The 15,244-nt window shown below is 40.5% G+C and overlaps 1 protein-coding gene across 1 annotated transcript in view; it reads right to left on the bottom strand.

The window, feature by feature from the left end:
• The window catches only part of UBTD2 (ubiquitin domain containing 2), a 73,786-nt gene that overhangs the window by 23,988 nt on the left and 34,554 nt on the right, over positions 1-15,244 (bottom strand). The window contains exon 2 of the mRNA XM_018563110.1: positions 8,395-8,631. Within this exon, the coding sequence (XP_018418612.1) occupies positions 8,395-8,631 (237 nt within the window). The remainder of the gene's footprint in view (positions 1-8,394; positions 8,632-15,244) is intronic.

The following is a 15,244-nucleotide window of genomic DNA, read 5'->3' as shown; positions in this document are numbered from 1 at the left end:
TTAAACAGCTTGCGTATACATTTTTTTGTACTTTGCTTGTGTGGAGTTTAGCTTTAAAACAATGTATATCTCCTCTATTGGTAAAGGTGCAATTTAACTCTAGTTACTAGTTACCCATATATGCGACGACAAAGTCAGCAAGTGACAGCAGAGTAACTGGTGACCGTGGCTCCCAATGTACACAGTCACAGAGTTGTGTCTTCACAGTGACAACCTGATGTGTGCTTTAGCTTAGAACAAAGTCGCATGTAATTGCTTGCCTGAAAGAGCTGTCATATACAGTCTGCACAGGTCAGTGCTGCAATAGACTTTGGTTTGCGTAGGTGCAAAGAACTGTATTCTGTGCATCAAAAAGTCAGCTACAGCTCTGAGGGTATGACAGCTGTTCATCTGTAAAGAGAAAGATAGACTATCAGACCAGGGCTGATGCACTTCACTGCTCTAAGCTCAAACATGTCAAACTGTGTGTGTGTCTATGGGGTTGGGTCTTACTTTGCGAGCTATCAGACCATGGATACATTTTTTTCTCTCTTTATATTTTCTGCTAGGGACTTTGTTTTCCTAAATATTTGATTAAAGTGGTCCTTTAACGGCTTTAAAAATCACATCAGCACACAGCTTTGTATGCTAATATGAAATCATCTTGCATTACCTAAACAAACATATTTTTATTTTACTTACAATTTGTTTTTTTCCTCACTTCCTGGTCCTCATTGGCACAAATGATGTAATCATGACCAGCCATTGCATACTGGGAAGGTTACATCAGTAGAACATTGTTTGGAAATCAATCTCATGAGATCTAAAGGAGAGGCATTTTCTTCCCCTGAGATGTGTATGGTCACATGATCTAGTTACACGTGCCAGAGTTCCAGGAAGTAAAGGGAGATCTAGTAACCTGCCCTTAGATAAACTGGCCACGGTCAGGAGACTGGGAAAGAAAAGAGAAATAAGGCAAGCAAAAAAATAAAAAGCCTGCAGTTATCTAGAATTAACCGTTTGCAGATTATCATTACTAAACATTTCTAAAAAGGTGCCTTTTTTATTTTTAAGATATGGGTAAAGTTCCTCTTTAATTGAGAGAAAAAACAGATAAATTACCCAACATATAGAAAATAAAAAGGGAAATATCAGGGGCTCTTCTACAAATCTGAGGTTAACTTAAGCCATTGGAGCAAGGGTTAACGGAGTGTCATCTGCAGCTCACATTTTGCCACACAGCATATAAGGATCGGTGATAAATGACCATTGTGCCCTTCAGGTACACATTCTCATCGTGCCTTATGCAGGTCAACAAGGTACATGGTTATCAAACATCGATAAACAATCTCTGGAGCCTGACACCCCATACTGTTCCTTTTAGATTTTCTTCTGCATACCAAGTTGTATACAGAAACGGTTGAATACTTGCATTTAGTTTGTGATGATTACATTGGTGTGTTAAAGCTAGCTACATATTTTAAAAGGTAAAGAGCAGTGTATGTCTACTAAGCACACATTTTCAGTTATTATTGCAGTGTTTGTATTGAAGACTTTGTGACATTTCTACAGGATTGTTTTTTTTATATACTGTCTGTCCAAAAAAAAGCAAATAGATATTCTTCCATTGGATAATTACTGCAGTGATTAAAATTTTTCATCTGGCAACAAATGAGGTCAGCTGCCTACCTGAATGACCAGGTTTTTCCATTATTCATTTTTTCTTCCCTGATGGCACATTGGGCATATTCCAAGATGACAATGCCAGGATTCATTGGGCTCAAATTGTGAAGAGTAATTCAGGGACCAGGAGACATCATGTTCACACATGGATTGGCCACCACAGAGTCCAGACCTCAACCCCATTAAGAATCTTTGGGATGTTCTGGAGAAGACTCTCTGGTACAATGGTCCGACTCTCCCATCATCACTACAAGATCTTGGTGAAAAATGAATGCAACTCTGAATGGAGATAAACGTTTGTGACATTGCATAAACTTGCGAATGTGAGCTGTAATCAAAAGCCAAAGTTGTATTCAATGAAATATTACAGTGTGTGACTTTTTTTGGCCAGGCAGTGTATTTGTCTATTGTAGTAAAAGTAGTGCAAACATAGCTGCCCTCATGTACATAAATAACAATTATAGAGGAAAAGGGTTCTTAAACAGTGATGAGATTATCTACATAAAGATTCTTTTTTTACATGCATATGAAAAGTTTTAACAAGACTACACTTCTTTAAAAAGATCATGCCTTCAAACATATAATGTAATGTTGCATTTATAAATCAAAATGTAGATAAAATAGTTACAACAGGCTGTTTTTAAATAATTCTTCTTCACTGTCTACATGACCCTGAAAAACATGGCATGTGCAACAAACAAATATGTCCGCTTACTGGAGCAGAGATAACTGATGCCTTTGGAGCGATTGAAAAATATGCTTTGTAAAGAATATATGTATTTGAGGCAAAAAAGCATCTTGCAAAGGGTTTGATCAGAAGCAGTGGTGTATAACCAATGGGCATATACATTCTCCATATATTTACCTTCTTTTGTATGCACCATCACAGAAATTGTAAATATATAGACCAAAATAACAATAAATCCACTGTTTAGAAAGCAATTTATTGAGTGCCATTTGTCAGAACTGAGCAAGTTATAACCCGCCCTAATGAAAGAGGCACTGCAGTGTGAAAAAGCAACCTCTGCCAATTTTTGCAGGGGAATAAAATTTGTTGGAGATCACATTTATCACACTTGTTACTTTCGGAAATGACAGGAACAATTTCCTCAAAAATTGTCAGCACCAGATTCAATCTGTGTCACGTTAAAACTATTTGCCGATATAATTTGTGATATTACGATGGACTGCAAGGAAGGAGCGTGCTCTGGTTCATTCCTCGCTCAATTTAAAATGCTTGTCTTGCCATATACTATATATCCTGTTTACAATTTAATTTCTATTCAATCCAATAAAGCCATTTTTAAGCCAAAAGTGACTCATTCGCATGCAAAAACCACTCCAGACATCTCCAGAACAAGACGGAACATTTGAAAATTAAGCTTAGGGTCAAGTATGCTGGGTCATGGCTCGATGTAAGGAACCAATTACTGTCTCTTAAGCTACAGTAAAAACAAATAAATGCAAAACTGTTTTTTATAACAATGGAGAGAATACGACAACTACTTACTAAATCAACCAATAAGTAAAGAACTGCTGGTGATATTTCAATCTACATATGCACAATTTACCCCTTCGTAAACCCGGTCATCATGTGACTTGAAGACCTTCCAAATGATAGCATCAGTCAATTACTTATTTCAAACTGGTGGGATGGCAGGCTTTTTAACAAGGTTGGGTCTTGTGTCTACCAATGGTAAAAGAGCTATTTCAGACAAGTGAAAGAAACAGCAAGCTATGAATGCTATCCAGCAAGCAATACACATTGTGGCTGCAGTGGATCTCCAGCATCAAAAAAGTGGGGACAAACAATAAGGACCTGTGTGGACGGGATTTTGTTCACTTCCATACAAGTCTATGGGAATAGAAAACCTGCTTGAGGGAGGTCAAATGCAGGTCAGAAGGAGGTCAACTGCAGATCAAAATGTACCAGTCAGTGAATTTTGAATGATCTCAGAAGTATCTCAAATTGTTGTCAAACTAGTACCATTGACACAACCCTAAAGCCCATTGACACAGTCACTAAGACTCCCAGTGGCAGTGAAACAGTTTTCCCCAACCCTGTCACATGTATTGCACAGGTTGAATTGAAAATAGAAATAATTTATGGATGCATAAGAACCTGATATATTAAATACATTCATTATATGTAGGGGTAACAATTTCAAGTCCTGAGCTACTAGCCAGGCCTTAGGAGTTACTCGCCACCAGCTGCCTACCTAACCCCTACCGGTGCCTTTCCCCCACACACATAACATAATAATCCCCCCTGCTCCCTGCCCCCCACACACATTACATAATAATCCCCTCCTTGTTCCCTGCCCCCACAATGTAAAATAATACAAGGAAGCCCCCTCACCTGCTTGTCTTTCTGCAGGGAGGAGGCAGATCACTGGTGATCTAGTGTGATTAGTAAGGTAAGACCTTACTTTGTTTTCGACCCAGAGCTCAGTGAAGAGCTCCGGCCGAAAAGGAAGGGGGACAGACCAGCAGGAGCAGCTGCACCCACGAGTCAGGTATGCGGTCTGAGACCGCAAGCCTGACAGGAATTTCCACTTGCCTGCACTGCATTTCCACTCGCCAAATGCGAGCAGACGAGTGGAAATTTTGAGCCCTGATTATATGTATTAACGGTTATAAGAATACATGTGCTGGACGTCCTTTAAAAACTGGCCGTACATCGGAATGCCATTTGGAAAAATTCATTTTTGGAATGTTGGTTCGATTTTCTAAAAGCTAAAGGAGGCAAACCGACGATAGTTTTCAATTGTAGTGATGAAAAAGATTGAACAGCATGTCTACATTTTTCTAGAATGAACGGGGTTCTAACAGTGAATGCGTTTTTTGTTTTTTTTTCATGAAAACTCCATTCCTTCTAAAATCAAATGTTAAAAACCAGATGAAATTCTTAACAATATTCCAAAAGCCTCTGATGGGATTATGGAATGTTCTGACAAGATGTTTCATATTAATTTTCGTATGAAAATGTACCAGTGTATGGCCAGCTTTAGGGCCTTATGTTAAGTGGACAATGAGAGCAACATGGGAATGATTAGCAAAACCTTCCAGAGATAAACCATAGCCTGACAGTTTTGGGCACTGGTGCACAAAAACAGATGTTGTGGAACTGGAGAGAGTGCAGAGAAGGGCAACTAAACTGATGGGAGCCATGAAAAGGATCTCAGCTATGAGGAAAGATTAGCTGAACTGAATTTATTCACCCTTGAGAATAAGCAATTAAGGGGGGATCTGATCACCATGTACAAATGAGCAATAAAGTGAACTTGGTGCCAAATAATTCACTTTAAAAGTTATTGTAAAGGGCTTTGGGGCATTTTTGCCACCTGGAACAAAAGAGGTTTAATCATCCCATATGGAAAGGCTTATTAAAAGTGAGAGTTGTGGAAATGTAGAATAGGCCAGCCTTTCTCAACCTGGGTGCCATGGCATGGAAAGGTGGGGCTCTTATGTGCAAACCCCCCCCCCTTTTTTTTATATGCAGGGGATCCCGCCTTAAAAACCATACTGGACTCATATGTGGGATAACGGTCTGGTAAAGATTTTGGAGGAGCCAGATTTTTTTACATTTATGTTTTTTAAATTTTAGAATGGGGTGCAGCAATATTTTGCATACTTTTAAAGGGTGCCATGACTGAAAAAAGGGTTTCAGAAATGCTGGAATAGGCTACCTCAGTAACTAGTCAGATCAGCTGTGTTAAAAAAAAAAAAAAAAGAAATTGGATCCACGGTCAAATTTGCAGAATATAACATTTATATGTATTAACTGAGATTGTTGATCCAGGGAATATATACGATAACATTTGAGGATTAGGAAGGTATTTTTTCCCTTGTTTGAGCAAATTGGGCAATGCTTTATAAGGGGTTTTTTTTGGTTTCCTCTGGATCAAATGTGGGTATAGGGTTCTGTTAATTGAGGTTTTCCATTTATTTTCTTTTTCTCTACAAGTTGAACTTGTGCCTTTTTTCATCTTAACCAACTATGTTTGTTTATACGCTAGCCTCTAAATGCTGCATAGTTTCGTTTTACAGCCTATTTTGCATATGGCCATTCTGAATGGAGTTTGCATTTTTCCATGGGTTAGCATTATTTCCTACTAGTACTGTTCCCTGCTGCTTTCCAGTAAGAAATACATATCTAGGAGAGTTTTTAACATCTCACTGGGGATCCTCCCCAACAAGCCATACATATCTAGGAGAGCTTATAACATAAAACATTACATTGTCTATGGTGAGAATATGCTTGGTTCTTCATGTTGTCATTTGTGTTTAAGATGGTGTGTACACACCAAGGTTTGAATGCTGTAAGCAGTCTTGGCAAAACAACACGTCTATAAACTGACCACATATATGAAGCATCTGCATGTGATATGTGCTTAAAGTGTATTTCCGCTTTTGCCGTAAAAATTTAGAAATCCTCCACTCTTTGTTCATTGTGTACCTAATTGTACAGCATATCTAACAATAATTTAAAATTTTTTTGTTATCTTTTAGATATCTCCATTTAAGATGCCTTTGCATGCTTCTCTCGCAATTTCAGTAACAGCAAATTCTGACGATCCTAATAAAAAGACTTAGGACAGACTGAGTGTCTCCTCATTACCATACAAGATGTTCAGGGCTTTAACCCTTTGTTAGGACAGACCGTAAATAAAATCTTCTAGCAGAGTACAGACAGGGTTATTAGAAACAAAACTTCCCCCTACCCCCCAGACAGTAAGAACTAAGCAAGATTTTTCAGTCCTCCAGTTAGCACAATGAACATCTAAAAAAAGTTAAGCTGCAATTTTTTTTTTTTAAAGTTATACTAGTGAATGGGAACATGTAACAAGTATAAAGTGGGTATTACCCCAATTTGGCTGCAAAAGTGAAAATACACTTTAACACGGTTGTTTACAAAAGGGTGAAGAGTTTGGAGAAGGCAGGAGAAGTGAACAATCTATAGAACAACATACCTGATTTGGAAACATTCTCCAGTTCAGCTATGTTGTCCTAGATTGTTCACTTCTCCTGCCTTCTCCAAACTCTTCACCCTTATGTGAATAACGCTGTAAGTCTCACAATAGTACCCATCAATCAATCTTTTTTCTGTGCTGAATGTAACCAGGAACTTGGCTCCTTAAGGATCAATGATGAAACCTTTTTTTCCCCACTACCGAGCTTAAAATTCCAGTACCATAAGTCCAATGTTTATAATTAAAGATATAATCCCCACATATACCAATACATGGACTGGTATACAAAACATACATAATGCTCCAGTATACCAAGGAAAGGCTGGGATATCGAGTCACATATATGGTGTGAAGAACTATATGGCGTAGGAGTATAATATTTCAAAATTGCATAATGCGCATTCAAATTACTCCAACGACCACAACACTTTCTGGGGTTTTACTCAATGGTGAAACCATGTGGAATGGACAACAAAAATAAATACTTAAATGGAATTATAATTAGGTTTGTGACGTGCCAACTGGTTTGCTTTGTGTACACAGTTGTTTACAATAGAGGCAGTTGTTGCATTGTATAGAAAATGCTGCTTCAGGTGAATACGAAAGGGTTTCACCACAACATGCACTGATATTCTCTGTACTTAACATCTTAGAGGAGTGCAGATCCTTCCCAACAGTTCAAACTGCACATGTCTAGTAGAGGTTATAACATCCTTTTGGAATGTAGATATTTCCCAACAAGACGAACTATCTAGCATAGTATTTAAAGCGAAGTGTTTGTACACACTAATTCTCTTATTCGATCCCTTTTGGTCTGTTAAATATACCAAATATTTTTTTTTTATACGTGCAAATAAAAACCTGTTTATCTGGTCAGAAATGCAGAGCTCCCCTGTGTCCTCTGTACACTTCCTTTATTACTTTAAAGAGTCTATTTAGACCTCCTAGTTTTTACCTTGGGACTACAAGTCTGCTTTTCAGATGAAGATAGTGGTTGACTCCATGCAGGACTGACACAAAATTCCATGTGTTGTCAGCCCCCAAAAATAAATAGATTCAAGTATATTTCGGGTAGATGAACAGGTATTTTTCTGTACTTGCAGGGTCCTTATATGGCTACAAAATAGGAAAATGCACATGTATTGCAGAGATGTAGTGCATATGCCTCGATATATACTTTAATACCTTACTGGAGTGCTGATCTTGCCTGAAAATTAATTTCTTCCTAGTAAGCGCTTAGTATCATTATTATATCCATTAATAAATGGATACACAAAGCGAAGCCAAAAAGGCAAATTGCACTACATAGAGCCAATGGAAGACCATCTAGTTACATATGCTTGTCTGTGAACACCAATTCTGTATTCAATACAATTGTATTACCATGTGGTGATAAATCAATATTTTACACTTGCTAACCTAAAGAACACATTACAAAAAAGCTGCAATATAAAGATTCATATTGTGATTTTATTAAAAACACATTGTGATAGATAGGCCAAGGCTAGAGTTGCAGTTTTCATGAATAGTTGCATGCAACATCCTGAGTCTTCATAAAGAGAAGCATGATTCTCTTTATGAGCATCACGTATCACTTCCCCCCCTCCCGTTAGATTGTAAGCCCTCAGGGGCAGGGCCCTCCTCACCACATTTTCTTAAATTGTATTGTAATGTCTTCCTTATATTGTAAAGTGCTGTGCAAACTGTAATAATGAGTATAACTGACTTTTTGTTTCACAGTCGGGCAACACAAACCTACCGTGCGGTAATGTTATACTTGCACCATCAATGATTGCTTGGGCCAGTTCATGGTCATTGCTCTCAAAAGCATGTGCTGCAGCCTTCAAAGCATCCCAAATCTCTTTACGACCTTCAAATGCCGGTGCAGTATCCCAGAATTCATCCCTTTTGCTGCGCAACTGTCCATCAGTCATAGGGTAGTCACTTTTCCATTTAGGCTTGTCTTTCTTCAGAGGTTGATTACGTCCTAAGGCCACTAGAACAAAACAAAAAAAGGGTTACCCGAGTGTGAAATATACATCCTAAGCAAACATTAAAGCATACAGAACAAACTTTCCATCTAAAACACATTGAAATGTCTTAAAGAGGAACTTTACCCATAGCTTTAAAATAACAGGCACCTTTAGAAATGTTTAGTATTGGCAATCTGCAAACAGATTCTAGATAATTGTAGGCTTTTTACATACCTAATTTCTCTTTTCTGCCCGGGTGTTCTCCCAGTAGCCATTTTTACTAAGGGCGGATGAATCCATCCCCTTTACTTCCTGGAACTCTGGCACATGTTACTAGGACATGTGAGCTTGCACATCATCTCAGGGGAGGAAAATGCCTTTCCCGTGAAATCTTGTGAGATTACAGATGAGATTTCGCAGCAATGCTCTGCTGATGTAACATTCCCAGGATGCAATGCTTAGACACATTACATCATCTGTGCCAAAGTGGACCAGGAAGTGGATGAACTATATTTGTAAGTAAATTAAAAACTAATGAATGCAATATGAATTTATATCAGAATGCAGAGCTCCATGCTGATGTGATTTTTAGCAAAAGGGGGTAAAGGGCCACAGGTTTTACTGCAGCCTACAGGAAGATTTGAACACTGGCAAAGAAGTTGTTGGCCAGCCAGGTATATTCCCTCCCACTCCTAGTATGCTTCAGTTTCAAGAAAAGTAGTACAGGATCAGTAGTTATTCTGATACGACTGGGATGTTGAAAAGCAGTCCAGCTGAAAGGCGGGCCACACAGCAAGCATAATGCCAAAAGACCCACATAAACAGAACAACTCCATATATAAATTCATAATGCTGCCTGAAGGACCTTGCGCCCAAAGCTGGCATCAGATGAGACCTGAACATCAGCATCCCCCACATGTGACAAAAGGTCCTTAAACACTTCAGGGTGCAGGGTCCATTCCCTACAGTCCAGACAATCAGGGGCCTCCCGAGGCTGAGTGTCACCCGGGGGTGAAGACCGGGTGACACCCTGCCGTGACGTCATCGCACATGATGTTCCCACACGCGTGCGCAATGACGTCATCGCACATGCGTGGTGGTCTTTTTGACGCCTGCCAGCGGCCATCTTGGTGATGGACGCCGGCAGTGAGGAGGGGACGTTCATCCAGTGGGATAAGGTATGCAGCCGGGTCCCCTCCTCTCTCCTGACACTATCGGGCTCTCAGTCTGTGACCCAGTGCCCGACATTTCATAGGGGGTGACACCAAAATGACTGTCATTTTGGTCTCACCCATCCAATGATGGCACCCGGGTGCGGGCTGCCCCCGTGTGACGCCACTGCAGACAATGTCAGCTTAAGTAGTCTGCCTGTCAAGTGTCCAAGCCTGGTATATAAATGATAGACTAGGATAAAATTTGGAATTCCTCCCAGGCTAGAAATATTTCTGCAGCAATTTATGTAACCAGACTTCTGGTTCCTCCCTGAAGGCTGGTGAATGCCATCCCTGTGGGAGAAGAATTTTCCCAACTCCACAGCTGGATTTCTGAGCCACCAGGAAAGAGACCATCTAGTTTTGGATGTCAGGTGAATTAGTTTGTCTAGAAACTAAAGTGATATTAAACCTTAATTTTATGGTAATGAGGGCCAGACTTACTTGAACTGCCTTTTGTTTTTTCTTTCAACGTTTTTATTTCCTCATTCTCTAGTTGCCCCCAAAACCCTAAATGCAAACCCCAGTCCCCCTATCCCCCTCACGTACAGGTGTCTGTCTATCGGCCAGCTGGCCATTGAGGAGACATCCGTGCGTGCACGTTCTTGCACCTAGCTGTGTGCGTCAATAGACACAGGACTAGGAAGTTCGGGAAAGTCGAGTATCTTCCTGGTCCACGGGGAAGGAGCCATGATGAGGAAGTGTGACTTCCACATATTTTGCGGAAGTTGTACAACTAAAACCTGTTTTTAGACAGATAGTTAGATAAGGCAGAGGATACTCTGAGGAGTGAGATTACTCAAGCTGGAGACAGATTCAGGCTCTTGGTGTCAGGTCCCTTAGGAAGCACAATGCAGGAATTGTTAGTAGATTGTGAGCTGGAGTCACCTAATGCTGCAGCACTGCTCCCCTCCCCAGGTAAAATTGTGGTTTACTTACAAGCAACTGCCTATGCAGGATAGGTTTAATGGTCGGAGGTGACCAGGTCACTGTAACAAGCAAGGACTAACTGAAGTGTGACCCGCGTGTCTCTTGCAAATATAAGCAATGGCAGGAAGAAGCTACCTCATGCTAAGGGAAAAAAGGCAGGAACAAAGCAGGGAATGTGTGTGACCCTTAAGCTAATGAAGCAGCATTTAAAATCTTCAGCGTGTTAACCCTTTGAGCAGAAACTGACAAAATAGGGAAAGTAATTGTGGCATTTAATGTTACTGTTGGACTTGATGGACTAATGTCTTTATTCAACCTCAAATACTATGTAACTATGTAACAGTGTGTGCCTGCTCCTGGGTAATACTGTGTCACAATGCAGTCAGTAAGCCAATAAACTTGTAGAGGCTGGAGTCCAAAAGTAATTAGCAGGGAAGTTTATTGTACGCAGTTAGTGACAACTATTTCACAAACAGCACTGAGTCTTCTCAAGCCAGCTAGTAACAAAAAAGACAAACAAAAAGCCTCTGTCAGAGATCTACCTACACATAGAAAACAGTTTCACCCTCACTGAATAAAGGTGCCAAGCTAAGCTTTTAAACACCTGCCAAACATAACATTTTCTCAGGTCTCACTATACCTCTAGTGCAGCAGCCTGGAAAGTCTTTGTTTCACAGTCTCTCTCCTCCCAGTGACCTGTTAGGCTGGGCACACACCTTACAACCATCGCAAGACTTTTTTGTCTTGCGATGGTTGTAAGGTAATTAAAAAAACGTACGATCTGCCCATCTTGGACAGGCAGATCGTACTTGCGATGATCACAAGCCGCGCCCCCCTGAGGGGCGGGCTTCCGATGACCGCAATGCCGAACTGGCAGTGTGCGCTTACGCACACCGGCCCATCTGGCTTTTATCTTACGAACATGCTACACACCCGTCGAACATCGTACGATGCTCGGCGGGTTTTCGAAAATGTTCGTAAGTTAAAAGTCGTGCGACCTTACAGTAGTAGAGGTCGCACGGCTTCCACACACCTTACGATAATCGTACGATCGCGGGATTTCCCACGATTATCGTAAGGTGTGTGGGCACCCTTAGCTGCATCTCCCTTTAAAACCTTCTGTCCACACCCTGTTTAGGCGAGTTAACCCATTTTGTAATGGAGCGCCTGTTTCAACTTACTGGTAACATAGTAGCCAGCAATTACCTCACCCCGTGGCCAGTATAATCTGTCACAGTTACCAAATAGAGAAGTAGTTCCCACTGTTCTGCCTGCATCACCAAGAGAGTCTTCCTCTGGCCTCATGCACACAGCGTTGAAAACACATCAGTTCAGGTGCATTTGGAGCACCTTTCTAAACGCACCTAATTGCTGTATACCATTGGTCTGTATTGTTTTTGAAAACATGTCACTTTAAGAAAAAAAAAGTATCAGCATTTGGGATCGGCGAGTACTTGAGGAAAAGTATCAGTACTCGTACTTGGTTTTGAAAAAAATGTTATTGGTGCATTCCCACATCAAACGGTTTCCTTTTTTTTTGTTAGAAATTACTGCAATGTCACTGTTCACATTTCAATAAAGTTCTATGGGCACAGCATGGTGGAATGTGGTTGTAATGTGTGCCATACTTTTTTCGGCACACACCACGACAACGAGGTGGTGTGAAGTGAGCCCATCTGGAACAAGTCAAATTGACTTGTCTTGCGGCTGCCCTGGAAAAAATGGGCAGCGTAGCGCCAATGCATTAGGTGTGAACAGACCCTTAAAGTGACATTAAGGGCAAACGTCCTCCCCCCCACCACCACCACAGTGCTAATGTAAGAACTTAACTTAAATGATGCCTCTTAATCCAATCTTCTTTCCTGTAGTTTTTAGCTGTCCTTTCAGCGCTGGGTGCGGGTCTCCGATCCAGCGCTGACTCCTCTCTCCTCCTCTTCTATCATGTCCTACTGTGTCTGTGCGAGTGCACGCGTCTCCATAGACTTACCTTGTGTCTCTCGTCTCCCAGCCGAACATGTGAACTGCGCATGTGCCTGCCCCAAGATCCTTTTTGGCCGCCCGAGAAATTTTCAGATGTTCGGACGGGAGCGTGCGACGGAGACACAAGTAAGCATTAACCCTTTGAAAAAATTTTTTTCTTTTTTTATCGTTTTGTAAATATCTACTGCTTGCTGGCAGTAGATATATGCAAAAACATGCGAGGGTTTAAAAACCCTTTAAAAGTATTCTATTCACCTGCCCCTCCTGCATCCCATGTGTGTGTAATTACAGAAACATAATTATAATATCCTCAATCACCAAATTTGAATAGGTGGGACAGAGCTCTCCACCACAGTAGCTGGCTGAATAATGCAATACACATCACCTGTGTTTTAGGGCACCTCAAGCACTCTACAAAGTATGTCTACATTCATGCAGGTGCCTGTAAGTAATGATAGAACAGAATGTTTAAATACAGATGCACTTAAAACACAGTTTTGTGCTTTTCGCAGCTTGGTGTAATGACAACAGGGCTGCCTTCTACTTTATGTTGGAAATGCTGGGGTCAAATGTGAATACAATAAAATGTGAAATGCTTCTAGATCTGCTGAAAGCAGCAGCTCTCGTAATTGCTAGCTACATTAAAGACTGAAGGAAGACAAGAAAGATTCTTCAGAGGAAAGAGCTCTTGCAAACCAAGCCTTTTGCAATCTCTACATACAGGCAATAATGAAAGAAGTCACATTGGGCGCCTAACGTATCAAAGCTACATCATTTCATTCAATTTATTCATACTGTGATTAGTTGGTTTCAATTATTGAGAAATGTAACACAATGAGTCAGGTAAGAACAGAAATGGTTGTCACATATGTAACATCCATGTCTATTCTGTTTTTATCTTCATCTTTATGGAGGAAAAACAGACCCATGTAATCCCTACAGGTGGCCGGATGTAAACAGACATGAGCCTGCCTATATCTGCCCACATTGGTCTGCTTTTGCAAGCTTCTTGCGCTTGGCCCGACGAACCTGAACAGACCCGGATGTAAATGGACACACATCCACATATTGTATATCAGAGTGAGGTAAGCTACTGAGAAGGATTGGGGTGCCTTTGCTGTGAATCAGAGAATAAATTGCTCTACAGTGTCTACAGCTAGAGGTCAGCAAGGGCTTGTTTTAAAGCTCATTTATTGATTGTTAAAGCAGAATTCCAAGATAAGCAAATATATAAAATGCAAGAGGCGTTTGTATTTTTACTGAAATCTTGGTGTGCTTTGTGTAATTCTTCCAGATTGTGCAGCAATCCAGTTGGAAACTTTGCCTTTATGCATTAGCTTTCCGTCATAAAGAGCAGTCGCTGCTGCGCTCTCCTCTTGCACAGGGTGACTGGTCTTGTCCACCCTCTGCTCTAGTTTTCTGCAGGAAGCCCGTAGTGGGTAGGCAAGCTGGGTCCCTCCCACAGTTTTATTTACACAGGATATATGCAGCACAGAGATGATGTCAGTACCACTTTTAGAAAGTAATAACTGGGCTTAGAAAGGTATTTTGTCAAAACAAAGTGGATTTATACCCTTGACTATTGAGGAATATATTTATCCCTTGTGCTGCCACCCCTAAAAATGTGCATATGGAAATTCTACAACAGTTTTGCAATATTTAGCAGCAGGCAATATCCTTTGAATGACATATTAAATAATATATTGTAAGAAAGATGTGTCCATAGGACTTCATTGCAGGCAGACATGATTTCTTTATACTCCAAACAACATTTACACAGCAGTGAACTGAAATCTGAGTTTGGAAAGTGTCTACTTCCACTTGAAAAAGAGGGTCAGAGCTACAGTATGCTTTTAATCCTGCTCAACAGAAGGTCACACGTATTTTAAATATTTTATTAACCAGAACTCCCCTGCTGACATACATAGAGCAGCTCAGACAGTAAATTCAGCAACATGAAAGCCGCTAACAGATCACTATCTCCATTCTTTACAGATCTATAATTCTTCATCAAAGTACGCTTAATGATCCAAGACTAAATATACATCGGAAGTTTTAACATCTTCTATACTGTGCAAGCGAGAGATTTTATAGCATGGGATCAAAATTAAGTGCTATGACCGGTGCTGAAATAAGCATAGCATGAATTCAATCTGCAAATAAACCTTCTGTCCAGTAAACTACACATGTTCTCATATATGAGAACCACAGCAATGACTAGCAAGATTTTGCTATAACCAGTAAAATATTAAACCTTTCTTGACTGTATGGCTAAGCCTTGCCAAAACTGCTTCAGAGGCCAGTAAGGGTATTCTCAATGAACAAAGAAATGGGTGTAGGTGTAGCCTTGCCATGAAGTCAGGTGCCGATACCAAAGGGAGACTGTGAAAACATGGTCATCAGTGTATGGGTTATGTGGGTCTTATTGTTGGGTTATGTTTATGTTATACTGGGTAACCGGTTATCAAAAGACTGTAAACCCCCCCCCCCCCCCCGCATCTTTTTTTTTTGATGT

This window comes from Nanorana parkeri, unplaced genomic scaffold, assembly GCF_000935625.1.
Source record: "Nanorana parkeri isolate BGI_ZX_2015 unplaced genomic scaffold, ASM93562v1 scaffold633, whole genome shotgun sequence".
Lineage (NCBI taxonomy): Eukaryota > Metazoa > Chordata > Amphibia > Anura > Dicroglossidae > Nanorana > Nanorana parkeri.
The sequence above is the reverse complement of the archived record's forward strand: the minus strand, read 5'-3'. Positions and strand labels throughout refer to the sequence as shown.